This window comes from Anabrus simplex, chromosome 1, assembly GCF_040414725.1.
Source record: "Anabrus simplex isolate iqAnaSimp1 chromosome 1, ASM4041472v1, whole genome shotgun sequence".
NCBI lineage: Eukaryota > Metazoa > Arthropoda > Insecta > Orthoptera > Tettigoniidae > Anabrus > Anabrus simplex.
The window spans coordinates 1051862253-1051889568 of NC_090265.1; the positions used below are offsets into that span (position 1 = coordinate 1051862253).

The window sequence follows — 27316 nt, forward strand, 5'->3', positions numbered from 1 at the left end:
ACATGGCTGCTTCCTTCCCACTCCTAGCCCTTCCTATCCCAACGTCGCCATAAGAATTATTAGTGTCGGTGCGACGTAAAGCAAATTGTAAAAGAGTAATGTGGATAGCTCGCATTAATCAATATAAAAAGATAATAAACTTGTAGTTGTTTTACGTGACTGCTGATATCATGATCACAGTCATGCAACCTCTAGTTTAACATGGAATTCAAACCACAAAGACAAAGTCACTCGGTTACCATGTTTCTATGTCTGGCTCCATGGCTAAATGGTTAGCGTGCTGGCCTTTGGTCACAGGGGTCCCGGGTTCGATTCCCGGCAAGGTCGGGAATTTTAACCTTAATTGGTTAATTTCGCTGGCACGGGGGCTGGGTGTATGTGTCGTCTTCATCATCATTTCATCCTTATCACGACGCGCAGGTCGCCTCCGGACGGCAAATCAAAAGACCTGCATCTGGCGAGCCGAACTTGTCCTCGGACACTCCCGGCACTAAAAGCCATACGCCATTTCATTTTTTACCATGTTTCTAACTTATTTTTCCAGGTTGAACCATGTAGGTGTTTTCTGGTCACCAAGCTGTTAAATACATTGGAGTATTATAAATATGACTGATGTACCCCTAATCCAATAAATACACTTTGATGTTTGAAACCAGCCTTGTCAATATATATAGTTATTTAATTATTTATTATCACATAATACACAGTACTGTACATGTTATGAGGACCTTATTGTCCTCTTTCTCAGTGGTTTTCTCAAACTACCCACGTATCTGTAGGACCTATTTACTTATTATTAAACACAAATGACATTCTTAACAAGTCCTCTTGTAACCTATACCGCCTATATAATCCTAAAACATCTCTTAACTGATATATAATATGTGTCATAAATAAACTCAAAACTACACTATTGTATTTACAATCTTATTAAAATGTCAACCTTGTCCATTACCTACAAATATATTCAATTTATTAAAATTAGCGTATCTTCTGAAATCTTCCAACCCCCAAGTTTACGTCTGCTAAATGTTGCGGCTACTTCCATCTGTCCTTGAATACTCGGTAGAGTGGTAGCTTCTCAGTCCACAAGGAATGATCATTCTGTTGTACATACATAAACAAAGTTTCTAAAGTGTAAACAAAGTTGGCCTTGACCTTAGCATGGGACAACATGCTGGCCAGTAGAACAAATATTTGTTTTCAATCATGAAGCAACGGAAGTCAAGGGCAAGGTGACTGCACAAATTTAAATAAAGCAACTGACAGAGTTTCCGCTTTGGGTGTCAAAATAGTAATTTTCCAACACGTAAATGGAGGAGTAAAATATTGACCCTAGTATCAATGTTCTACTGCAGCCTTGCCTCACTCCTTTCTGGATTGCTGCTTCTTTTCATAGCCTTCAATTCTTATCACTGCAGACCGATTTAAAAAAAAATCAATTGTAGATAATTCTTCTTTCTCAGTATCTGATCCCGAACACCTTCAAAATCTCAAATAGCTTGGTCCAATCAACTTTATCAAATGCTTTCTCTAGATATATGAATGTTATGTACATAGGCTTGTCTTCCTTAATTCAATCCTCTAAAATCAGATACAAAGTAAGGATTGCTTCATATGTTCCTACATTTCTTCTGAAGCCAAATTGATCTTCCAACTCAGCTTCTACTTGTCTTAGCATTCTACTGTATAAAAATTGTGTCAAAACTTTGCAAGCATTAAATACTTAGCTAATGGTGTGGTGGTTTTCACACTTGTCAGCACAAGTCTAACAATCTGTGTAAAACTGGATGGCACTTCTGCTGTATCATTCACCTTACACGCTAAATGAAATAACCTCCCCATTCTGGTTTCTCCTAAGGCAGTCAGTCATTCTAAGGGTATGTCATCAAATTACAGGTACCTTGTTTTTGTTTAGGTCTCTCAAAGCTGTCGAATTCTGACCTCAAATAGCATTAACAGCCCCTTCTTGTTCAAGAACCTTATCATCAACTTCTTTCACTTGATACAATCTACCGAATGTCCACAATCAAACCAGCCGTGCTCAGCACGGCACAGCACAGGCTGTAATGATTGTAGGAGTCTGAAACTTCATAGATATGCTAAGCAATATGCTCGCGGATTATGCCACAAAAAATATTAGCTCAAAGTCTTGCCACCAGACACAAATATGGCACTGTAAGCATTCAGAACATGCAATATTCCACAACTCTGACGTCAGAATGTTCTTCTGGTGGAATTGTGTCAGTTCTTTGGCTGTTGCTTGGTGATGCACGCCGATTCCTTTAATGAAGTGAATGTTCATTGAAACATAAGAAAGTTGAACTTTTCCATGTGAAACTTAATGGTTATTCACCGCTATTGGAGTTTGTTTTACTGGAATCATCGCGGGAATATCGCCGACAGAAACAGCTGAGAAGAGGTCCTATGTCAATTAATGGGCTAAAGAACACGATTAAGAAATTCAAGGAAACAGGTGAATTAGATGTCACAACAGGGAGAAAATGGCGGTCCATCCCTATGGGTGCTGTGGACCAAGTTGCTGTAACTGTAGCTGACCGTGTAACACATGCCTCTAAATCTGCAAGCAGAACGAGCTGTTTCACGTGAACACATTAAATACCTTGTAAATATTACAAATAAAATTTTTCAAGTGCGAGATACTAAACAATGGTGCGCTAATAATAATACATAGTTTTCACATTTGTCATGACTTATTTTCTTGCAAATTGGTATAACAACATTCTGCCTAAGATTGGATGGCACCTCTCCTGTATCATACATCTTACAAACCAAATGGAACAACCTCGCCATGTCAGTTTCTCTAGTAATTCTGAGGGTATGTCAATTACAGGTACCTTGTTCCTATTTATGTCACTCACAGATTTGTCAAATTCTGACCTCGAAATTGGGCCTCCCATTTAATCAGTATCAACTGCCTTTTCTTGTTCCAGAACCTTATCATCTACAGTACTTCTTTCCTTGATACAATTGTTAAATATGTTCCTGCCATCTTTGCTTGTCTTCTTTCCCTAGAAATGGTTTACCACTTGAACACTCCAATGGTTTCCTTTATTTTCCTATATGTAGCACGTACCTTTCCTACAACAATACAACCTTCAACACATACTTCTCATTCAGCCATTCTTACTTAGCCTGTCCTGCACTTTCCATCTACATCAATATTTCATGTGGTGAGCATCATGTGGTGTTGCTCCGTCTTGCATGAAAATAACAGTGTGGTATCAGTTGCTTTTTTGTTATGACCAATATGATAGGTAATTAAAAATTAAATTTTTGACACCTTCCCCTAAACTACCATTTCGAACAGGGGGCGTAAAACTATTTATAGCGTAGACAGTAGTATCTTATTCCCCATCTTACCGATTATCATTCAATATAATTCACCTATTTCTTGTACATCGCCGCTGATATGGACTTAGCAACAAAAATCCAAATTCATTAATATTTCTGTTATCATAGCCGGTACAGTAAAAATGTATAAGACATACATGACAAGAAATTTAATAATATTTAACTTTATTTATGTAGTATTTATCGATAGAGCCAATAACAACATAAATATTTGAGAATTAAATTTTAGGCTTTTCCCTAAACTATCATTTCACTCAGCACGAATAAAGTTATTTATGACCTAGAATGTAGTGACTTATTCCCAACTTTACATACAGATTTTCATTAAATTCTCTTCAGCCGTTTTCTCATGATGCGCATAGATACATACATACATACATACATACATACATACATACAGAAATACAATACGGAAAATTGAAACGTGCATTTCCCCCTTGTTACTATGGTCGTGACCAGTACAGAAATATCATTCTTTTTAAATTCCGAGCAATGTAGACAAAACTCTTATTTTATTTATATTGAGATAAATGAAAATTGGTCGGAATTTTCTGCAAATGGCTCCTAAAATCTCTAGAGAACTCGCTAGTCGTTGTCATTGAAATTCTGTCACAAAATTACTAAAAATGACTCCATATCTAGCGACTAGTCTCTAGAATCACCAGGCGAGTTGGCCGTGCGGTTAGGGGCGCGCAGCTGTGAGCTTGCACCCGGGAAACAGTGGGTTCGAATTCCACTGTCGGCAGCCCTCAAGATGGTTTTCCGTGGTTTCCCATTTTCACACCGTGCAAATGCTGGGGCTGTACCTTAATTAAGACGACGACGGCTTCCTTCCCACTCATAGGCCTATCCTATCCCATCGTCACAATAAGACCTATAGTTCGACGTTAATTGATTCTCGCATATGCCTTAGAAGGTTGGAGGTGTTGAAGGCTTCAAGGTCAAATTGTTCCTTGTTTCTCCTGACAGAAATTTCCCAAGAACTATTTCTGGTAACTTCCAAAAATTCCCATTTTTGTTCGTGGGGTAAATAGATCTTGAGAAATGAGAAGATAATTCTGTCGAGCACATCAGTTACAATATAATCCAGTGGGAGAAAATCGGCCACCATGCACAACTGAAAAATTGCGTGCGAGTCTTATTCAAGTCTTTCATTTCTTGGAGCAATACTTCACGAACCTTAGGGAATGTTACGTTTTTTAGTGTATTTTACTTTTAAGGGTTAGCATTGGATTCAACCACGCCTTCCGACAGCGTTTGTTTGAATATAATATTTGGACACGTGTGTACCATACTGTTCTCACTTACGTATTTTATGTGATAATGGAGATTTATTCTATAGTATAAATGTGTGTGAAACTTTCCTAAAAGTCGGCTGTATTTTATAAGCTCAGTAAAATTATTTCTAAGTACGGAACAAGCCTTAAATTCAAACATCAGGATTCTCGTGGTCGCCATAACTTGGCAACTGAGCTTCTCAGCATGTGCTTCACCAACCCCAAACACATTTTCACTTTTCTTTTACCATAAGCATGCAGCGGCAGTCGGTCTACAGTCTAACGTGTCAAGTGTGGACACGAATTCAACAAAGCGTTTGCAGTCTTTTACGGTAAGTGAAAAACTGAAAGTTATAAAGGAAGCTGAAATTATCGGAAATCGTGCTGACGGTAGGAAATATGATACAGATTAATCTTGTATTCGAGACTGGAGAAAGAAGAAAGATTTTCATTTAAACATTTAAACGGGCAGAGTGCAAAGTTTCCTGAAATTGAAAGGATTCTGTACAAATACGTAACAGAAAGGTGGGAATTGGTACACAGCGTGTCTACTGAAATGTGCCAATTAAAAGCATTGGAAATCGCAAAAGAACTTTCTATGCCAGTTTAAAGCAAGTCGACGGTGGATCAGCAATTTCTATAAGAGGAATGGCCCAAGCACTAGAAGGCATACCACAATTCCACAGCGTGTTCCCACTGCCTATGAGGAATAACTGTTTTCCCTCCAGCGCCATATAATTCGGTTGCAAAAGAAAAATTTGTATATGTTTTCCCAAATTGGAAATACAGATCAGACGCCCATCTATTTGAACATGCCATTGGACAGTACTCTGAGTGTTAAAGAGTCAAAAAGTGTTATCATCAGAACGGGTGGTCATGAAAAACAGAGGTGTACAGTAATCTTATGTATACTTGTTGATGGAACTATACTTCCACCATACTCTGTCTTGAAGAGAGAGACACTTCCGAAATAAAATCTACCTGCCGGTGTTATCATCAGAACTCAGGACTCCGGTTGGATGGACATTCTACTAGTGGAAGACTGCCTGAAATGTGTGTGGTAACGTCGCCCAGGTGCACTGCTTGGACGCAAAAGCTTACTTGTTATGGACAGCTACTGCGGTCACATAACAAAAGTTGTGAAGAAGCAAACCAAGGACACAAAAACCGATCTAACAATCATTCTGGGCTGAACGACATCTATGTTACAGCCGTTGGATGTCTGTATAAACCATCTGTTCAAACCAGCCTTGAAACAGCTGTGTGCCGAGTGGGTGCCGGCTGACAATTATGCACTGATGCCAAGTGGTCGTAACAAGCGCCTGGAAGTTCAACTGCTTTGTTCGTGGGTAAAGACGGTGTGGGATCGTATCTCTGGTGACCTCGTCCAAGAAAGTTTCCAGAAGTGCAGTATTTCTAATGCTATGGATGGTAGTGAAGATGACATTGTGTGGGGAAAATGATGGTCAAAGTGATAGTAAAAGCTCCAAAGTTGGTACTTCTGATGATGAATCAAGTGTCTATTATCGTTCTGTAATTGATAACCTTTTCTGTGTGTGTTTTAAATTACTTATTGGGTATTATTTCAAGGACACACAAAAACTGTCCGAAACTATTTTAACTTTGTGAAACATAGTAGTGAAAAGATATTATTCTTCTGTAGCAAATATTGTAAATAAATTTGAGTGAAACTTTTTCCTTAAATTTTGTCCTTTAAAATATACAGTGCAGGTCTTATTCAGGGGCAGATGGCGCTTGGGATTATACGGTAGGTGGCATAGATTGATATTTAATATTATTTATTCAACAATATGTGAATAAATGTACTTTCTACTCAAAATTATTGTCTTTAGTCTACAGAATATTAGAGCCTAGCGTGATCATATTGTAACCGTTTAATACCATGTTAATAGGCATGTCATGACGCCCAACAAGTCATATATGCAGTTTTCTGCGTCATTCATGACATATTTGATCGTAACAAGCATTTTATGGCGCTGCGCTAGCTCGAAGGGCGAAGCTCTAATTGCGCGTACTGAGGGAGAGAGCTCTCAGTACAGCAAAACCTTGAAAGTACACTCTCTATTCAACGAGCAAAAAAAACATAGCACGCCACATGCAGAGACGGCCTAGGTCAGGAGGTGGGGTTAACTTTACAGGGTTCTAACTTGAGAACTGGACATTCTGGGCAATTTCCCTGTATTTTCATGAATACCAACTCTCAAATTCCGCACATCAAGTGAAAATAAAAATAATATTATTATTTCGGTACAAGCCTTAGAAATTTATAAGTAAGGACCGCTTGAAATAAGCATGATTTACAATATTTAATGATGTAAGGAGATGTATTACTTAACAAATGTACTAGTAATGACGCACATTAGACAGATGTACGTAATGGGAACAATATGTCGGGAGAGCTTATCTTGACAGAGATGGGGGAATCCCCGCCTCGTAATACTTTGTGCACTAATATTCAAGAGAAAGCTTGTGAGATTACTAAAGATTCAGCGATGCGATCTACATGAGAGTAGATCAGTGAAAAGAGGAAGTCCAGATATAGGAAATGAATGTTCATTCGATCCTGAAGGATCATTATTAGTGGACCGATTTGTGCCCTGTGGGCGGAGCTTACCCTCTCCATCGTCGGCCACCCGCATTCCTATAAAAAGATAGAAAGACAGCCCTTATACTCATTTGTTACCTCAGTCGTCCAGTATCCAGTGTGTCAAACAGTGTTACTCATTCGTTCATTGCTAACCAGTGCTACCCATTGATATCCAGTGTTAACCAGTGTTGTTTGATATTGTGTTAGACGGAAGTCTACTCTTCATTAGGCTGATGCACCTTCCTAATACAGTCCTATTTTTCTGGTGTGAATAACTATTGTGGTGTGTGGATATATGCAGTTATAATCCCGATATGTATTAAGGGTATGCAGACAGGAAATATCAGTGACGGCCCACACGGACGTGTTTCAAAGAACGGGAAATATTCCAGTAATCGTTACGATGTAGTGAGTTATTAATGTATTACAGAACTGCAGATTATGAGGTGTCGTGTGGTCAGCAAGACGAATCCTCTCGGCCGTTATTCTTGACTTTCTAGACCGGGGCCGCCATCTCACCGTCAGATAGCTCCTCAATTCTAATCACGTAGGCTGAGTGAACCTCGAACCAGCCCTCAGGTCCAGGTAAAAATCCCTGACCTGGCGGGGAATCGAACCCGGGGCCTCCGGGTAAGATGCAGGCACGCTACCCCTACACCACGGGGCCAGCATTAACCTATCATGGGTAAGTTTATTAACCTTTTCATTGCTGTGCTCGCAATATTGTGAGCGTGACATTCTTCTGACTTTATCAATGCAATACTCCCAATGTTGACACAAGAAGTCATTCAAACTCCGGTGGGCGGATACACACACCTCTCTGCAGTAGACAGGAGCTTATGAAATGACAATCTGTTGATTCATTCATGATTTATTGAGATAAATACAACACTCTGCTTTACGAGCTGCTCTGCGGTATGCCGGGCGTGCAAGCCAGTGGTAAGGCCCGCATCAGGGATGAGTAAGCTACAGTATGTCGACCGCAGTAAAGAGCGCAATCTTACCAAATCCGAAGTTGTAAGAGTGCTATCCACATTAGAATCAGAAGATGAATATTCCGATTTTAGTGATTTCAAGAAAAATGATGATAGTGATGACACCGATTATAATGAAAGTACAGAAGTTGTCCAACCACATGTGCAAAGCACGAGAAAGAGAAGCCGCTTAGACTGACAGAGAGACATTTTCCTTCCCCTGTACCACCCACCCCGAAGAAGAGATTTCCTGCCAGGTACTGCCATGTGTGTTTAAACACCACGATTGGTGAGAAAAAGAGGAAAGAAAGTAGATATATGTGTGAAAAATGCGACATTGGACTCTGTGTACACCCCTGCTTCGGAAACTACCATACCCTAGTAAGGTACTGAAGGAGATGAACTTGTTTCGTGCGAATGAACACTTCCAAAGAAGACATGTGATTTGAAAAAAAAATGTAGCCTACCCACAGTTTTGGAATTAGCAGTTTTGTACAACCCTTGATTAACTGGTCAAGACCATTTTTTGATATCAAACCAAGATATATAGGAATTTTAATGCATTCTCAGTATTTTATCTTGAATAATATTTTACTGTAAAATTTAGATACATTTTTACTCATTTTAGACACCCCTGAAGTTATTGTCTTCAGTTTAGTTATATATCGGTGCTTGGAAGTGGACAGCTAGGACCACCTGTAGCCACTGAAACATGTAAGTTGAGCTTTTTACTGTTATTTTTAATTATTAGTTCAATTTTTGTTCAATTGTTGGCCTTTTATGTTGGACAACCTTGAATTTCTTGCACAACATATAGCTAATTTTGTGTTAGAAAAATCAGTTTAGGACCCTCCATATTTAGTATAAAAATATATGACAAGCAGGCAAGAACCCTCTTTTATGTATTGAAGTTAATTATTAAAAATAATTCAGGACAGGGCTTTTACAAAAGAGAATTTATCTCAGCAATGAAAAGGTTAATAGTAGTGAGTTATTGACTATAGAGAACAAATAATTATTGTACAGGGATAAAGGCATGTGCAGTGTAGGAGATGATACTAACAAGTAAAAGCTATTAGACTAGCCAGGAAGTGCTCTATATATGAACAAGTGATACTCACATAGGAATAAATAAAGCCAGTAACTGTGTCGCTTTATAACAAAGGGAATCGAATAGTGTTCTTCAGGCACTGCAACCGCTACTCGGGTAGTCCATTTGGTCTATGAGTGGGTCTATCAATAACATGTTATTTGAAGACTTTTAGACAGTGCTTCAATAACTAATTCCCCCCTTGTTCACGTGCGTGTAAGCGCTCGTCGAACCATGGATTCTACTCTACCAGAACGCGCTGGCGTGCCTGCATTATTCCATTCGAGGACCATACAGAACTTCCAACAGTAGGAGACTGCAGATCGACACACCATGGATTCAACCCCGAAGAAGATAAACCTAGGACTATCTGCTAATGAGGCGTCGGTGATGGAGACCTAAATTCATGCAGGTACCTCCTGACGACAGCAGGGTTATATACAGCAAATGATAAGTACATTCCATGATATTCCTAAGCATGAGAATAAGTGTTCATTAACATGTAAAACTTAACTTTATAAAAAAAATTCAGCATGTATTTTGATATTTGTGATAATGTGTAGGTGAAGCAATGTGTGTGTTTCAATGGGATAAAGTTTTCTTTTATTTAGTTTGATTTTGTTTTGTCTTCTGTGATATTGGGTTACAATAAATAAACTTTTAATGTCCACCTATTCAATACAATAATAATGTTGTTATATAGATATAATTACAACATACTAATTATATACAGTACTAGTTTCGACACATTTTTGCGTCATCTTCAGCTGTACAAAGAAACGGAAAATAGGCAAATTATATATATATAAACACTCATGATAGACCTTAAATTGTACGTAATATAAAACCCTATGAAATCTACAATAAAAACAATGACGCCTAATACAAACTTATTGAACAAGTTGAAGACTTGGGACTCAAACATATACTCAACAGTTCTCAAGTTGATTGATGTCCCTGTGGGCATACAGTAGTTAAATTTGGTGAGCAGTTTACAATAATAAAACATTTTGTGTTCATTCAACTACGGTTCATAAACTGCAGAGTCATCTTAAAAATCGTGAATATTGCGGGATAAAATTTAGGTATGAAGAAATTCTTCTATATCTATATCTATCTAAGGCCTATCAGGTGGAAACATATGAATAGCTCCTTAAGGTCTATATAAGATCTATGTTTCTCAGTTCAAATGTGGAACCTGTGAAAAATAAATAAAAAACCACTATTAACGATTCGAAGCGGAAAGTGTTGAGGCTCAACTCAATAATGTCAATTGTGTATAGAAGACTCACCCCATACGGCCGTAGACTGATCGTAATGCGAGTAACGTGCAGTAAACAATGAACAGCTTGAGTCAGGTATGCATATCTGGACGAGACAAGGGAGGGGCAATAGGAGTAGGCCGAAGCAGGCCGTGTGGGGCGGGCGTGCGGAGGCGATCTGGTGGGCGTGCACTACGAAACGAATGTTGGGAAAACTTGTTGCGTATAATATGTAAAATTAAATTCTTGTTTGAAATTTGAACATTTTTGAAAAATGCTATAAGGAAATCAAAGAGAACTTTCGGTGTCTCAGATATATCATTTAGATTGAGATTTGCATTGAAATACTGGTCTATATGGATATAACATCCAGCAACGGTGCTTTACTTAAAGTCTCTAGTATTTGAATGTCTTGTTCCAAGCTTGTGAAATTGTGTTTTAATTCATGGACATGTTGACCTACCGCAGAGAATCTATTGTATCTCACAGCATTAACATGTTCAGCATATCTTACCTTGAAGTTGCGTCCAGTTTGCCCAAGATAGGCGCTACGCTACTACAGTCATTACACTGAAATCTATATACTCCTGATCTGAGATAAAAATTGGATTTATTTATAGTGGCTGCATTATGTAAGACCTCAGTACTCCTGTAATCAGTACGAAAAGATTACTTTATTCTTTTTAAATATATTAGTGACTTTATAAATGTTGTCATTAAATGTGAAGTTTGAATAGGAATTGTGACTAGGTTTATCTCTGCTAAGCGTGGTTTGCAGACGATGTCTAATCTTACTGATTATACATTCGATGAAAGAATCTTTATAGCCATTCGCATAAGCTATAGAGCGGATGGTATTTAACTCCTTGTTTAAGTCAGCTTTAGACATTGGGATCCTAAAAGCACAATCTACTAGACTAATGTATGTAGCTCTTTTTAGGGCTTGTGGGTGTGCTGAATTATGTCTTTAATGCATGTGTTCAGCCACCCCACTGGGAAAGAACTCACCGTCCGCTACTTGAAGCCATTTTTACAAACCCTGGACACAGGTGCTTTACGGTACTGCCAATCTATGTTGCGCACTGAGCTGAGTACATTATTTCTGATATTTGAAAGCAGATAGCGTTAAAATGCAGTCTCCGTCTTGACTGATGGTCCATTATACTGCTAAAAGATGTAGCTTGATGCCACTCAAGTTTAAAAAACAAAGGAAACTCCAAAAGTATATATTCCCTTTTCAGAAATTTACCTAGAATTACCAACAAGATATCTCGGGCGTAGCAGTGAAAGGGTTAAACAATGTTTGGTCCAACGACATCACAATAGCCCCAAAACACTTCCTACATACATTCTGGCATTGGTTTTTAAGCCTTCTCACAAAAATGAAGCCTGGTGAAACCCTCATAGCTCACTCCCATCAAACATAACGGAAGAGCGATCGTGGGCCCTTCGGGACTTTGGGAACTCTCTCTCAGGGGCTTCTCCAGAGCTTGAATTATACCCCAACATTTTGGTGGCATCAGGAAATGATTAGGACTATGCTGGTAAGCTCAAAATCCAAGGTCTTCAATTAATTACCCTGGACGTCGATCGTTATGATGGGGTTTTGGCAGACGCAAGCCGCCATTCCTTTAACAGCTGTCGCTTTTCATACAATGCATGGCCGACCAACTCTCGTGCAATCTTTCACATGGCCAGTCTCAGTCTCTGGATGGTCCAATTGACAAACCTCTAACTGGTATTCAAGGGCTTTTGGGAACTATGATCAAGAAAAATAAAGCAACTGGAAAATGTACTGATGGAAATGGATTTAAACAAAATGGATGAGGATTTCATCAGATCAGTAGTGAAAATTTACAGAAGTGCACCTTTCTAGGTATAGAGGATGCTCAGAAGATGAAATAGATGATGCCTCGGATATGAGTATAAATTATGTCGTATATGCAAGTACTTATTTCTTCATACTACTGTGGAAGCAAATGATTGCCAAGATAATATTTATTTCATCCTTCTCTTATCTTTTTCATACCAGTACCTGGAGAGCAGATACCACCACTGAATAAAACCCCCACCTTCCTCAATACTTGATAGATTCACCGCTTCAGTGAACTTGCATAAAACAGGTCAACAAAACTGAAATAACATAGTACTTACCTCTGAATCACTTCCTGAGCCATTTACAGAATCCGAGTCTCCCGAATCTCCATCCTCATCCGATTCCTGGCTGTCTGATTCATCCTCACCATCACTATCCTCACTTTCACTGGCCTCTGCCTCTTCTTTAGCTCCCTCGCGTTTACAGCGATCCCCCTTACTTTGTGTCCATGAATTTGCACCATTACTTGGAGGAGTCTTGGAGGCAGTCAAGGGAGTAGCTGGAGATCCCTATTTAACAGTGCACAGATTAATTAGAGAAACATCACGTAAACCATACACTAGGTATAGGAAAATATTGTTGAGTTATAGTTTGCAGACTGGTTTAAAATAGTTTTCTTAGGCTCCCATCCCATCTATATATTTAAAATTAATGTCATTTTCTGGACAGTCTGCCCTACTGTTTCTACTGAACCAAATTATTATTATTTTTTTAATTTAAGGTTTTTGCTACAGGGAATGTTATAACAAAAGATTGACATTTCTAATATGAACAGAAGGTATGTGTTTACTTAGTTCAAACACAGGTCAGGAGGTTATGCTGTCGCTAGGGTGACCAACACTCCAATATGACCTAATGTCTTGTACTTCAGTGCAAATTGATATACAAAAAATACTGATTTATGAATAAACCTAGTATAGCATCCACTCAGAGCTCTGACTTGGAGACAGATTTCATAGCTGATGATGCCTGCAATGACAGGCGAAACATGTACCGTACTCAAACTTAATATAATGACAGTGTTATAGTCCTAAAGACTTAACTAGTATTGAATAGGTGGTTTCAATAAATTAATTGTTTAACATTTAACAACAATGAGTTCTCGAACTTTACATTCATACCAATATGTGTCAATGCCTAATTCATACCTGCCAACTTTTAGAGGAAAAAAATAGGAAAATTTTTAATTATTGGATTTTAACGTGTATATTGCGCCACAGGCTCCATGAAAAAAAGGTCTACAGGTACAAGGCGAATTGACTATTAAATTTAAAAACTTAAACTAAGAAAACACAAAAATGGTTACAAGAAAATGGAACAAACACGGAACGAAATGCATAAATTTCCTTTACTAGACTGTAATACGAACGGAAATTCAATTTTATAGGTATCTCTCAACACTTGGAGATAATGTTTGTTATGTTTTGTGGCCATAATGTGAAGAGAAAATACCAGAAACTGTCACCGACACAACGCTCTGATATTCATACAACTCGTTAAAATTATGAACTAAGAATGAACACAAATGCACTGAAAGACGCGAAACTACCATACACAAAACAGATCAATATGTCTCGTACGTTATTAACATACGACTTCGGCGGGGGAAAAGCACGGAACCGAAAGAAAAATCACGTATCCTACAACTCCAACGAAACTACGCACAGAATTGATGGTACAGCGCACGAACAAGAAACTCAATCTTTCGTCCCGATTAACGGAGTCGCTAGCGCACGCTAGACTCTTTCACTTGTAGGACGATTGCCGTCCCGAATTCGCAGCTGAAAAACACACACAATGCTGTAGTGAGGGGAAACATGATACACGAAGGCGACAGATGATGCATTTGCCAAATAAATACACTTGAAAATGAGGTTGCGTAAATTACACAACCACACAAAACTTCACCCTAGGGAGAGAGTATTGACCGTACTCGAGGTTATATAAGTCAAAAATAGGAAGAAGTCAAAATAAATCGGAAAACCGGAAGACGAGTTAAAAAATTGAAAGTTTCCGGGTAAATCAGAAGGGTTGGCAGGTATACTAATTCAAAGAGGGGAGAATGAGATGTGTTTCGTTCATTACACTTCTCCATACTCTTTGTTTCTGCTAGAATTACCGAGTAAACTCCTACTTGATTTACGCAGCATGCAGATCAAAGATTCTGTTATTGTACTACGTTTGTAGAACTACCATCCAATCCCAGCATTTTAGATTACACATTTATTTACGGTTTGCTTCATGCTGTGAATCAAAACCATCATCAAAAGTTGTAACTCCTTTATATAGCGGCCTCGGCCATAACCCTTTCCAGCTGCTAGCAAAGCGAAGCCGCTGAGAGACTCAGTCCATCGTTAGATTCATCAATGCTTCCCCAGCCCATCCCAACCCTCAAATCCATCTGTTTATTAGTGAGGTCAGCTGCTGTCATATTTCAGACGTTGCTAGTGTGTAGCTACTCCTCAAGTTGAATGCCACATGAGAGACGGAGTGCTATAATACTTATGTATTTGTATTTATGTTGTGGTATATATATTTATTAGTTATTTAATATTAGCCAGCGAATTAGAGAGTTGATTAGTTATTCAGTTAGCTTGCTTCGCATATAGTTTTAGGCCTGTCATGAACACGCTGAAACCTTGGGAAGGACAAAAACCTGTTCACACTTCACAGATTAACAATCCAGTAGGCAAAGGTAACGCTATCGTTATGGAAATTTACCAAACACTACCAACAATACTTGTATCGTCAAACTTCATAGGAATCCTCAATAAAAATTCCCAGAGACTTTTAACGTAATGCTCATGATTATGTAGTGAATCAGGAACGCTGATACAGGGCCCCGTCTCAAAGTATTTAAAGTTTAAAATACCCACTAACCGCGAGATTAGCCGGCCACAGCTGGCAAAAGAGGAGCGAGCTCGGTGCTGGTCGGTCAAGGACAGGCCTAGTCACATAAAATGTTCTATAGTTCCATGCCTGATAACTCAATAAATAAAATTAGCAACATGGTTTGGACTACATCACCGTGCAACCAACACTAAACTATGCACAAGTACCAAGTCTCAAGCAAATCCATGGAAAATTGACAAAGTTATTGCAAGTTGAAGTTATAGGGAAATCTCGTGACGTGTCCAGCTAATTCCATAAAAATTGAGGACCAGGCGACATGACAGACAGTGTGTGATTCCATAGCCTAACCGTGCTGACTGACAGTAGGACTGTCTACGACAGAATTCTACAAGTGTATTACTATGAACTTTGACAGAAATCCATCGTATAAAGGTGACTGAATATTTTCTATCAGTTCCTATTTCGAGTAGTGTTCATCGGACTTGCATTTTTCAAGTTATATTAGAACTGTGCAATTGAACCTATATTTAGGAACTGTGAATTCAATTTTTTTTCTACTTGCTTTGCGTCGCACCGACACAGAGAGGTCTTATGACGACGGTGGGATGGGAAAGTGTTAGGACTGGGAAGGAAGCGGCCGTGGCCCTAATTAAAGTACAGCCCCAGCATTTGCCTGGTGTGAAAATGGGAAGCCACAGAAAACCATCTTGATGGCTGCTGACAGTGGGGTTCGAACCCACTATCTCCCGCATGCAAGCTCACAGCTGCGTGCTCCTAACCGCACGGCGAACTGTGAATTCAAACTTAATTGAATGTCGAGTGCTAATCTTAGGACTTGTATTTCCAAGTGTAATTTAAACTTTCTTTCTTCAAGTGGAAATGCTGATTCAGTATTTAAGACAAGAGTTTGTAAATACACCTCGAAAGCTGATTAGGCAGAGTTCAAAAAACTTAACCAAGTAGCTTCAGTAAAAAGAAATTACTTTCTCGTACAAGTGGCTGAAGGTCATGACAAAACTATCGGTAGTATTAAACATAAGCTGCTTCTGTGGATCAGTGGTAGAGTGTCGGCCCCCGGATCCCAAGATAGTGGGTTCAAACCCGGCAAAGGTAGTCGGATTTTTGAAGGGCGGAAAAAAGTCCATTCGACACTCCATGTCCTACAATGTCGGCATGTAAAAGATCTCTGGTGACACATTTGGTGTTTACCCGACAAAATTAATTAAATCTCAGCCATAGACGCCCAAGAGAGTTTCGGTTTACTCGGTCTGCCATCTAGTGGGCCTAGAATAAAACGGAACGTCTAAATTGACGAGCAGACAGCCAGATGGCGTCAAATTGAAATGTCTGCACACGGTAGCCGAGGCCATACGATTATTATTATTATTATTATTATTATTATTATTATTTTAACATAAGAAAGTGGTCTAAGTGAACAAAACGTTGTTTACATTCATTGTACTCCATCTTATGTGTACCGCATATCACGTGTAAACGGAACTAAATTCACACGCTGTAAATATCAAGTGTCATGTTACAATAGCATGTGAACGGAACTAAATTCATACGTCTGAACTGAACATGTTGTAGTCTAGAAACCCACAAGTGAATCATTACTTATTATTTATTTAAAACTGTGCCTAGTGAAATTTTCAAAATTGTGCCAAGTGAATTTTGCTTTGAGTGCATTTGATCCCATTATCATTTGAGCTGCAGAATAATCTCTTTATATTCACAAGTGCAATTATAGAAAAGAAATGGTTGTGATAGATTCTATTGACAATCTACAAGGTATAACCACATTTCTTTATTCCCTTCATGGAAACCATTCAAACCATTCCATTTTATTTTCAAACTCCTCCAATGATCAGTCAAGCGTACACTATCACACCGAATAAGTGAACCCTGCAACTTGGACTCCCAGACTGTCTGCAATCTGCCAGAACTTCCAGAACTTCTAGTCATCGTGGGAATTCACGTGGTCCTATGGTACAGAGAGCTGACCTGTGGTGTGGGGAAGGAGTACCAGCAGGGAGGGACATCGCCTGCCACAGCACGAAGGACATTCACTCTGTATTAAAGGAGATATAAAACTTGCCTTCTTGTATGAATAAAGAAACAGTTCAATTTAAAAAGTTTATTTTGAAAACCTCTCTTTCTGTACGCATTCCAAAGATGGACTGTACACACCTTGTGTAGTTACAAAAAAGTTGGCTAAAGGATCAGTTACTGAGATTGCAAACATAGTAAAATTAAGGAGGTTTCCAGTTCACAAAATAATTCAGAAGGGTCCAGTGACACAAAAAATATATTCAGACTATAATTAAAAGGATCAACTGAGACTGCAAGAATAGCAATTCGCGAAATAATTCAGTGTGTGTCCAGTGACACAAAGAAATTCAGGCTGTAATTAATGGTTTTATGTGAACTATTATTTTGAAGAGAATGGGACAATTTGTCAAAACATGTACGATTGATGTAAAGTAGCATTGTTTATCGCATGAAATAAAGCACTTACAGAGTGGACCCACAAAGAACCTTTTGAGTTATATCATCCATGCTTTTGTGATTGCTTCAGAAGTGTGTAGAACGATACGCAAGCCTTTAAATAATTAATAAATGAATTTAGTTCATGACTACCATCCATGTCACAGTACAAGCCCATAAGTGGAAAGCGCAGTAAACAATGTCTAAACTATTGCAAAATCAATAAACACAATTGAGAATACAAACATGATGTTATGTAAATGCGGATAATACTGCAATTGTGTGGAAGGTAGTATGTGGGAATTCATAAATTAGACTGCAATCACAGCACTGAAAAGAATATTTTACTTTTTAATTGGTTCAACGGCAATGTGAACTACTTTTAAATATCATTCAAAAGCTTTAGGTTCCATGTGAAATCTGAGACAGATAACCTCAACTGAAAAAACACAATTTTGACTATACCCAGAATTGCAACTGCCCTAATATTGCAAAAGCAGAGATAGTTAAATAGTTAACATGAAATGGGAAAGTCAATGTAATCATCTCAAGCAAAATTAAAGCAAAATTACAAGAACAACTTACATATTCCATAGCAAGGCCATCCAGCCATTGCGCTCTGAGAGTGCACCCACGCTCGGGGAGCACAGGGCAGTCAGCCTAGCGCTCCTAATCCTACCACCACTACAGTGTGGCAGCGAGGAGACCTGACACAGACGGACGATGTTCGGACTCCGCTGACTAGATACGCACATACAGTCGTGCGTCCGATGGCTTTTGTGGGTTTGTTGGCATCATATTGTTAGTGGTCGAACAAATACATCTAACACCACTTGGAGTTCTGATAATTCTGAAAATCTCTTTTCAAACTCTTCATGTAATTGGCGAGTTACCTGCAAGTACTCATCAAAGTCGACGCCTTATTTCACTGTTTCAAGCAATGGAAAATGTCCTGTGTTGCTTGCACGCAACTGGTTTTCGCACAAGAATCAATTTTATTTTCAACGCTTGAAACCGCCGGCGGGTATACCCCGACATACATCCAGAACAGGAAACTGGGATGTTGGGATATGCCCAACAGTCGTCCGCCGAGGGTTAACCGATAACGCCCGCGTCTTCATCGCATTGAATTGGTACTGATAGTGTGCTCAATGTGTTAGATTTTAAATAGTGTTGGTCCTTTATGAATAAAAGGGTTATGGAGCTTTTAATGAGTGACACACAGCCAATAAAATCCCTGCCGTGTCTCGTCATACAAGCTAACGTGCGACTATGGTCTGCCCACAGAGTAACAAAACGGTTAATGGCCAAGCCCTATAAACCCATTGCTGCCCAATATTTAAGAGAAGCAGACAGTTTCACTAGGGTTCGGTACTGTAAGTGGTTTTATAAATAAAGTTGTAGGGGGTCTACTGTCTGTAATATCATTTATTTCGCCATATATTGATATATTTATCAGTTTTGGGTCAGCTCAAGATCGTATCAGTAGTTTTTAGCTTTCGTGTTTGTTTGTTTGTTTGTTTGTTTGTTCCACCATCACGGGTAAACGGCTGAATAGATCTCGACCAAACTTCATGCTTAAAGTCCACTCACCCAGCAGCAGGTTTCGATATGCGTATCATTTAAAAATCACTAAAAAGACTAGGGGTTTATAGGAAGACCAGAACAGATTTTTTTTCACTTACTCTATTGGTTTTAACTCAACCAAACTTCATATTTAGAGCCTACTCACTCAGGAACAGGTTTTGATATGCATATCATTTAAAAATCACTGAATGAACTGGGGGTTTATACGAAGATCAGAAGAGGTGTGGGTTTTTCAAATTTTATCTTACGCTGGTATATTTCAAACAAACTTCATATTTAGAGTCTACTCAGCCACGATCAGGTTTTGATATGCTTATTACCGCATTTACGCGAATAATCCCCACATATTTTTTTAAAAAAATTGAGACACAAAATTGGGGTGTGGGTTTTATTTGCGTTCAAGGTTGGCAAGTTTTCGATGTTGGATATACAGTTACACTTTGTGTAACCGCAGGTGGAAGAAAACTGCCCCCATATGTCATATTTAAATAGAAAACCATCCAGACTTTTAATTTAAAACTGCATTTACATTTTTAAAAATAGTATTTTATAGACTAATTTAAATTCAAAATTTCTCCATGTTGCAATAGAATGCACCTTCCAGAACGTGCAGGGGTAGCTTTCCTCACTTTCTTTCACTTCAGTGTGTAGAAAGTGTGTTTCATAATTGTTAAGTTTGAGTGAAATAGTAATTATTTTGTACCCAGCCTTTTAAGGAACGCCACATCACGTTAGCAGGCAGTGTGAGGAGAAGCAGAATCCAGGAATACTGGCGATGACAATAGCTGGCGAAAAAGCGTTGTTCATAATCAATTCGTACACACCGAATACTGTCATTGCCCAATGAAACTGAATTGTTGTTTTTTATTCCTAGCCAAAACGGATGTTTTTGAAGGAGATGGGGTTACTGTACTGTGCTGCAATGGAGACAGACGTAAGACTTCCTCCCTTCGTCATAGGAAAGCTCAATAAGCCACAATGTTTTAAGGGCGTCGGGTACTTTCTGTGCAAGTAGAAGGCATCTAAAAAAGCAAACAGTACAGTAATCAGAAAAAAAAAAATCACTTGCACGGGAGAGCCAGCATAATTTGTCCTCATCTTTGAATCGTGTTTCTTTTCTTTCTCGGGGCCGATGAACTAGATGTTAGGCCCCTTTAAACACCAAGCATCATCATCATCTTTTCTTCCTTCGTTGCATGAGGTTATGTTTGGCACTGAGTTATCCAAGTGCATTATTTGAATACTGTATATGCACCTTGTCGGGTACATTTTGGAATTTTTTTCCATGGCATTTGAAAGGTATAAACTGTGAATCAATGTTAATTGCACGTAGTAACAGGCCTTGAATATTTTGTGATGCGGCAAGGATTGGCATTTCTGAAGCAGGAGTTGGCAGTTAATTGAAAATCACATCATTCAAAGTCAGATTTTTGCCCCCCAAAGAGTTCGAATTAACAAGGCTTTACTGTATCACAAAACTAACATCAGTGTTCGCCGGTGTGCCTGTTTCAAGTGTTCACCCTTCACAAAAAGAATTGTCCACCGCCGGTCGTGTTAATATCGGAGTAAAAAGAGACAGCGTGTGAAAAGTGTTTTAGACATGGAGTGAGACGAGTTTGTAAGTAATGTAGGAGAGGATTCTAGTAATACAAGGGACAACAAATCTTCTGATCTACAGGGAATCGATCTTATTCAAAGTTCAGATTAATGAAATAGCTAGGCCTACTTGCTAAGGATTCTGGTGATGCAAGAGACAATGAATCTTCCGATCTACAGGGAATCGAGCCTATTGCAAGTTCAGATTAATGAAATACCTACGCCTACTTGCTAATTTTCATGGAAAATATATTTTATAGCAGTGATAATGTATTTTTATTATTCCAAATATGTTCAGGTAAAGCAGCTATGTCCGTAAATTTACACGTTGATATTTGCATAAAGACCATGTGGACCTCGTGGAGCGATATGCAATGTTTGTTTATGCCTACTTTACTGCTTCTGTGGGACGAATTTTAGTTCATTTCATTTTTTCAAAAGGATCCTTCCTACAATTAGGATGCGGGGATTATTCGCGCAAATACGGTATTTAAAAATCACAAAACGTACTGGCGGTTTATAGAAAGCCCAGAAGAGAATTTTTTTTTCAATTTTCTCTTACACTATCGATTATATCTCGATCAAACTATATATCTAGAGTCTACCCATTAAGGAGTAGGTTACTATATGCACATCATTTAAGAATCACCCAAAAGACATGGGGGTTTATAGGAAAAGCGGAAGGTATTTTTTTAAAATTTTCTGTTGATTATATACTTACACTGTTAATTATATGTAAAATATGTAGATCATATGTAAAGCCCCTTCATTTTCATTTTTGTCAGCTGCATAATTTTGCTTACTCTTCAAATGACAGAGAAAATTACTTTTTTCTACGGGATTCATGCTCTGCAGCCAGTGGCTGTCACCCTCACAGACACAGAGTTATTTGAAGGATCCATAACAGGAAGAAAGAAAAAAAAAGAGGATGCATAATATTTTGCTTGGCTTAAAAATTAACTCCACCTAATGTAACTGAACACCAAAGAAACATGAAGTAGAACTTTCCCTTTGATGTCTGTCTGTCTATTCCCAATGTTGTGAGATGGACAGTAGGCAACGGTATAATGATAAACGGGGTTAAAAGTCAGGTCGTGAGTTTCACAAATAGGAAAAGTCCTCTCAGTTTTAAGTATTGTATTGACGGGGTGAGAGTTCCTTTTAGGGATCATTGGAAGTACCTAGGTGTTAATATAAGGAAAGATCTTCAATGGGGTAATCACATAAACATGGTTGTAAATAAAGGGTACAGATCTCTGCACATGGTTATGAGGGTATTTAGGGGTTGTAGTCAAGATGAAAAGGAGAGGGCATATAAGTCTCTGGTAAGACCCCAAATAGAGTATGGTTCCAGTGTATGGGACCCTCCACCAGGATTACTTTATTCAAGAACTGGATATAATCTAAAGAAAAGCAGCTCGATTTGTTCTGGGCGATTTCTGTCAAAAGAGTAGCGTTACAAAAATGTTGCAAAGTTTGGGCTGAGAAGACTTTGAAGAAAGAAAACGAGCTGCTCGACTAAGTGGTATGTCTGGTACTGTTACGGATTCATTGTAAGTGGTAAGTTCCGAGCTGTCAGTGGTGAGTTGGCGTGGAATGACATCAATGGTCAAGCTTTTTATAAATTAGTTTTATCTTATTTATATGTAAATCAGGTGCCTGATTTTATTTCAAGGTTAAACCCATGGCTGATGATGCCTATATGTAAGGCGAAACATGTACCATTTTAATTAACATGTCAATGCAATTCAACAAAGACAAGATTTATTGTATTGATTAGGTGGACAAATTAATAAATTAACTTATTATTTCAATCAAATATCATCAATACAGATCAAAAATGATATTTATCACTTGTAATGTTAATGCCAACCAGGCAATGATAAAACCTAACAAGTATTTGAACCTGAGAATTAAAATAGGCAAGATTTCTAGAGATATTCATTTTCTTAAAGCTTGCTTGAAATTAGAGTTGGTACCTAAGTTTCTCAAATCTTTACAAAGAAAAGGTCTTCCCCATTCAAAATCAAATGTCACTCAAAAGAAAGTAAACAGCATATGGTTAAAAAATGAAATCAAGCTAGTATACAAGAAGAAATCTCTACTAAATTTACAATTATATAGGACACATTTGACCATCTCTAAAATATTATCTCCACTTGAATGGAGTTCATTTTTAAGGTACACTGACCTTAAACTATAATACATATTAGATAGGAAACAGAAAACCCTAAACCATAAATTATTTTGTTTACAAGAAAACAAACTCCAAACATCTGACCGAAATATAACCAATAAAGTGTCCACTTCCCATTTGACTAACATTTCCACTATAATTAACCTATCTAACACAACCTTCTCTAATCAAGAGATGAATCTATTAGATAAGGGCATTAAACATAATTGGCCTAATAACAAAAAAGCAGAGGACATAATCACTGCCATCGCTGAAAACGAAACTAATATCGATAAGCAAATTCTGATTGACAAAGAAAATGACCTACGTTATGAAGTAAAAAAGAAACTTCCAACATTAATGAGATAACATCTAACAACAACTACGTCAGGAACCAAATTCAAAACCTGAAATCCAAAATAGCAACGTAGTAATAACAAAAGCAGATAAGGGTAACACCATAGTAATAATGAACAAGCAGGGTTACACAGAAAAAACAGAAAGTTTTTTTTCAAACAAAACCTATACAATAGTTGATAAAGATCCAACAAACAAAATACAGCGCAACTAAAAGAACCTTCTTAAAAATTCTGCCTTCATTTTCAATGATCAAGATTATCAGAAATTAACTATAATGAACCCAAAATTACCTACAGTAAGATCATTACCCAAAATTCATAAAAAGAAGGTCCCCATTCGACCTATAATTAATAGTATGAATAGTCCTACTTATAAAACTTCTCAATTCCTACACAATTTCCTAAAAAAAACATTTCAAATTCCACAATTCCAACCCCATAATAAACTTGAAATTTGCAATTCCCTAAAATAAGTTCAATCTGCAACCAAACCATGTTTTATGTTCTTTCGACGTCACTAACATGTATACAAATATTCTTATCGATAAAAACAAACAATGAACAAATCAAGTATTTAGGAATTGACTTCAACAATGAAATCTCTCTTGACAGACATAAACTAATAAGCACAATAACTTCTGACTTAAATAATCTGGTAAAAACAAAACTTCTAAAAACTGAGCAAAAAAAATCAAGATTAATAACGAGTTTGTTTGGCCGGGTTTGATATATCCTCTACAATGTGCCCCTCTGACACAACTATTAAACACTTCTCTTAAAGATCTGGACAAAATTATAAGAAGTTCTGTAAAAGAAATAATGATGCTGCCTGATGATACTCCAAATTCGATGCTGTATAGTGCCAGAAAGGTCAGAGGGATGGGAATAATTTGCGCAGAATGGGAAGCAAATATACAGCATTACAATATTTGTAATCGCTTACTCCATGTTCAGGACGTTCACCTACCATACGTAAGGAAGTTGCCTGAAGAACAAGATATGGCACTCCACAGACTTGACATAAAAAAAGAAAGTCTCCCCCCAAAGATTGACAGAAGGACACTAGAAGAACAAGATATGGCACTCCACAGACTTGACATAAAAAAAGAAAGTCTCCCCCCAAAGATTGACAGAAGGACACTACGCGAAATTATGAGAAATCGATCCTTTCAGTCGTGGTGTCAGCTACCAAATAAAGGAAAAGGAGTAGTGTTATATTCAGACTGTCCGAAAGCAAACTCCTGGATGACTCATAAATCACCTCTGTCCTCCTCTGAATACATGAATGCAGTGAAGATGACATGCGACCTCACCACAGTCAGGTCGGTTCCTGGTAGGTCATTCAACACAACCTGTTGCCGCCAAAATGGTTGCAACGAGACAGAAACCCTTGGACATGTGCTGGGATTCTGCCGGAACACTGAACTAATGCGCAACCACCGCCGCCACCGTGTAAGATCGTCGATTGCTCAAGGCTTGAGACAGCGTGGATGGGAGGTGCACGAGGAGGTTCACTGCGTCTCTACCGATGACTCTCATCGGAGGGCGGACATCGTAGCCATCAACAGAGAGGACAAGAAAGCGATGGTCTTAGATCCCACCATTCGCTTTGAAAGGAACCTGGATCAGGCTCGGGATGTGGACCTAGAAAAGCAAGCTATTTATATTCCACGCTTGCCTTACCTTTCATCTAAGTATAAAATACCTATCGATCGGTTGATTGTCAGATGCCTGCTATTCGAAGCAAGAGGCGCCCTCCCTAGTCAGACATCGAACTTCCTACAAAACTTGAAAGTTCCATTCTGCGAGTTAGAAAAAATAGTAATACAGATACTGAGGGAGTCTCTGCAAATCATTCACTTCCATCTGTACCTGAGACCGTGATTGACATTTCTCCCCCACTAACCCCGGGAAAAAAGATAACAGCTTCAACGATTAAATCTTCATTTCTTGATATTTTTAAACTCCATTGAAATTGAAACTGTATTCTGGATCCAAATGGTCACCTTCATTGGAGGACGGACGATTTATTTCTTTAATAAATCTCTCTCTCTTATGTATAATACTATTAACATCATAAAGAACAATCTGTCAAAACATAGCACATTAAGTAAAATCGAAATTGATGAATGGTTAAAATTACTCAGTTTCGTATTAAACAACAATTACTTCACCTTCAATAAGAAAATTTACAAACAGGAAGGTTTGGCGATGGGAGACCCATTATCTGGAATATTAGCTGATATATACTTAGATAATCACGAATACAATAAAATAATAACATCAATTAACTCTATCTTTGGCATCGCTATGTCGATGATACCATAGCAATCATAGATAAATAAAACAACAACAGTGATAACATATTATCATTTCTTAACAATTTGGATAATAACATTACATTCACTACAGAAGATGAGATCAATAGCTCTTTAAACTTCGTAGACATCAAAATCACACTAGTATCAAACAGGTTCGACTTCCAAATATACAGAAAACCCACCTTTTCTCCAACAACCATAAAAAAAAATTCATTACATCCCAACTCTCGTAAAAAAGCCACTTATCACAGTCTAATATATAGAGCATTAAAAATCCCTATGTCTTCTAGTCAAGGTAGTTAGAGTAAGAGGTAGGGATCACGCGCAGGTCTCCCCACCACGCTTGGCCGTCGATGACGTCAGCATGAACCCTCAGCGCCTTGTCTTCTGCATGATGTAGGCTAATACACTACTGTAAGCTATTCTGTTTTAGCCAAAAGAGAACTTCATTGATATCTTAACATCACCTAAGAAAATGCATTACACTGCACTATTACAGTAGAGTACTAATAGGAGATCAAATACAGTGTGAATCCAGCTGCGTTTCTGAAGTATTTCGATCCGTATCAATGCTAAGACTGTGATCGCAGTGGAATGACCATTCCATATGTTCATGTTCTCAACACCTATGATAACAATACCAAGGGGCTCTAATTGTTACAGACTCGAACATTAAAGCTTGATGACTCCAATAAATATGTCCGTTGTTACAAGCAATATTGGGAAACTATATGCACTGTCAACAACACAAACAGCAAATGTTAGGAAACTGTCCACAACACAAACAGTAGAGTAAATGTTCTCCAAGTACCAGGAAATGACAAATTCCACGTTAACATTAGATAGGCCATATTAATGAGCCTGTATGTTAACATTCTTAGCACTGGTTTCATATACAACGTAATAAATTGCCTTTCATAAAAAACAGGTATGTTATACACAAAGAATAATGCTGATATTAAAAAAAATAATATCAAACACACTTATCCATAGCATCAGTGGAATATCTTTGCTTTTCTTCTTTCTTTATCGGTGTTGTATTAACTGAAACCCGGTCTCTTCAATGTCTTACTTTTGTTTAAAGCGTCCATTCGAATAAAAGAACGGCTTCTCACGAAGCAACTTGCAAGTTCATAAATTTCGGGGAATTTCTTTTTCAGGATATCCGTAAGGTTTGTGATGATGTTAGAACCCTCTTTCAGTTCTTTCCCGTGGTAAAATTGAAACCACCGAGCTCGATAGCTGTAGTCGCTTAAGTGCGGCCAGTATCCAGTATTCGGGAGATTGGGTTCGAACCCCACTGTCGGCAGCCCTGAAGATGGTTTTCCGTGGTTTCCCATTTTCACACCACGCAAATGCACGGGCTGAACCTTAATTAAGGCCGCGGACGCTTCCTTCCCATCCTAGCCCTTTCCTGTCCCATCGTCGCCGTAAGACTTATCTGTGTCGGTGCGACGTAAAGCAACTTGAAAAAA

The 27316-nt window shown here is 38.3% G+C and overlaps 1 protein-coding gene across 4 annotated transcripts in view; it reads right to left on the reverse strand.

The window, feature by feature from the left end:
* Nucleotides 1-27316, reverse strand: part of LOC136857941 (uncharacterized) — a 289038-nt gene that overhangs the window by 186184 nt on the left and 75538 nt on the right. For all 4 annotated transcript variants that reach the window (XM_068225370.1, XM_068225372.1, XM_068225369.1 and 1 more), the window contains exon 5: nucleotides 12741-12971. In XM_068225370.1, coding sequence (XP_068081471.1) covers nucleotides 12741-12971 — 231 coding nt within the window. The remainder of the gene's footprint in view (nucleotides 1-12740; nucleotides 12972-27316) is intronic.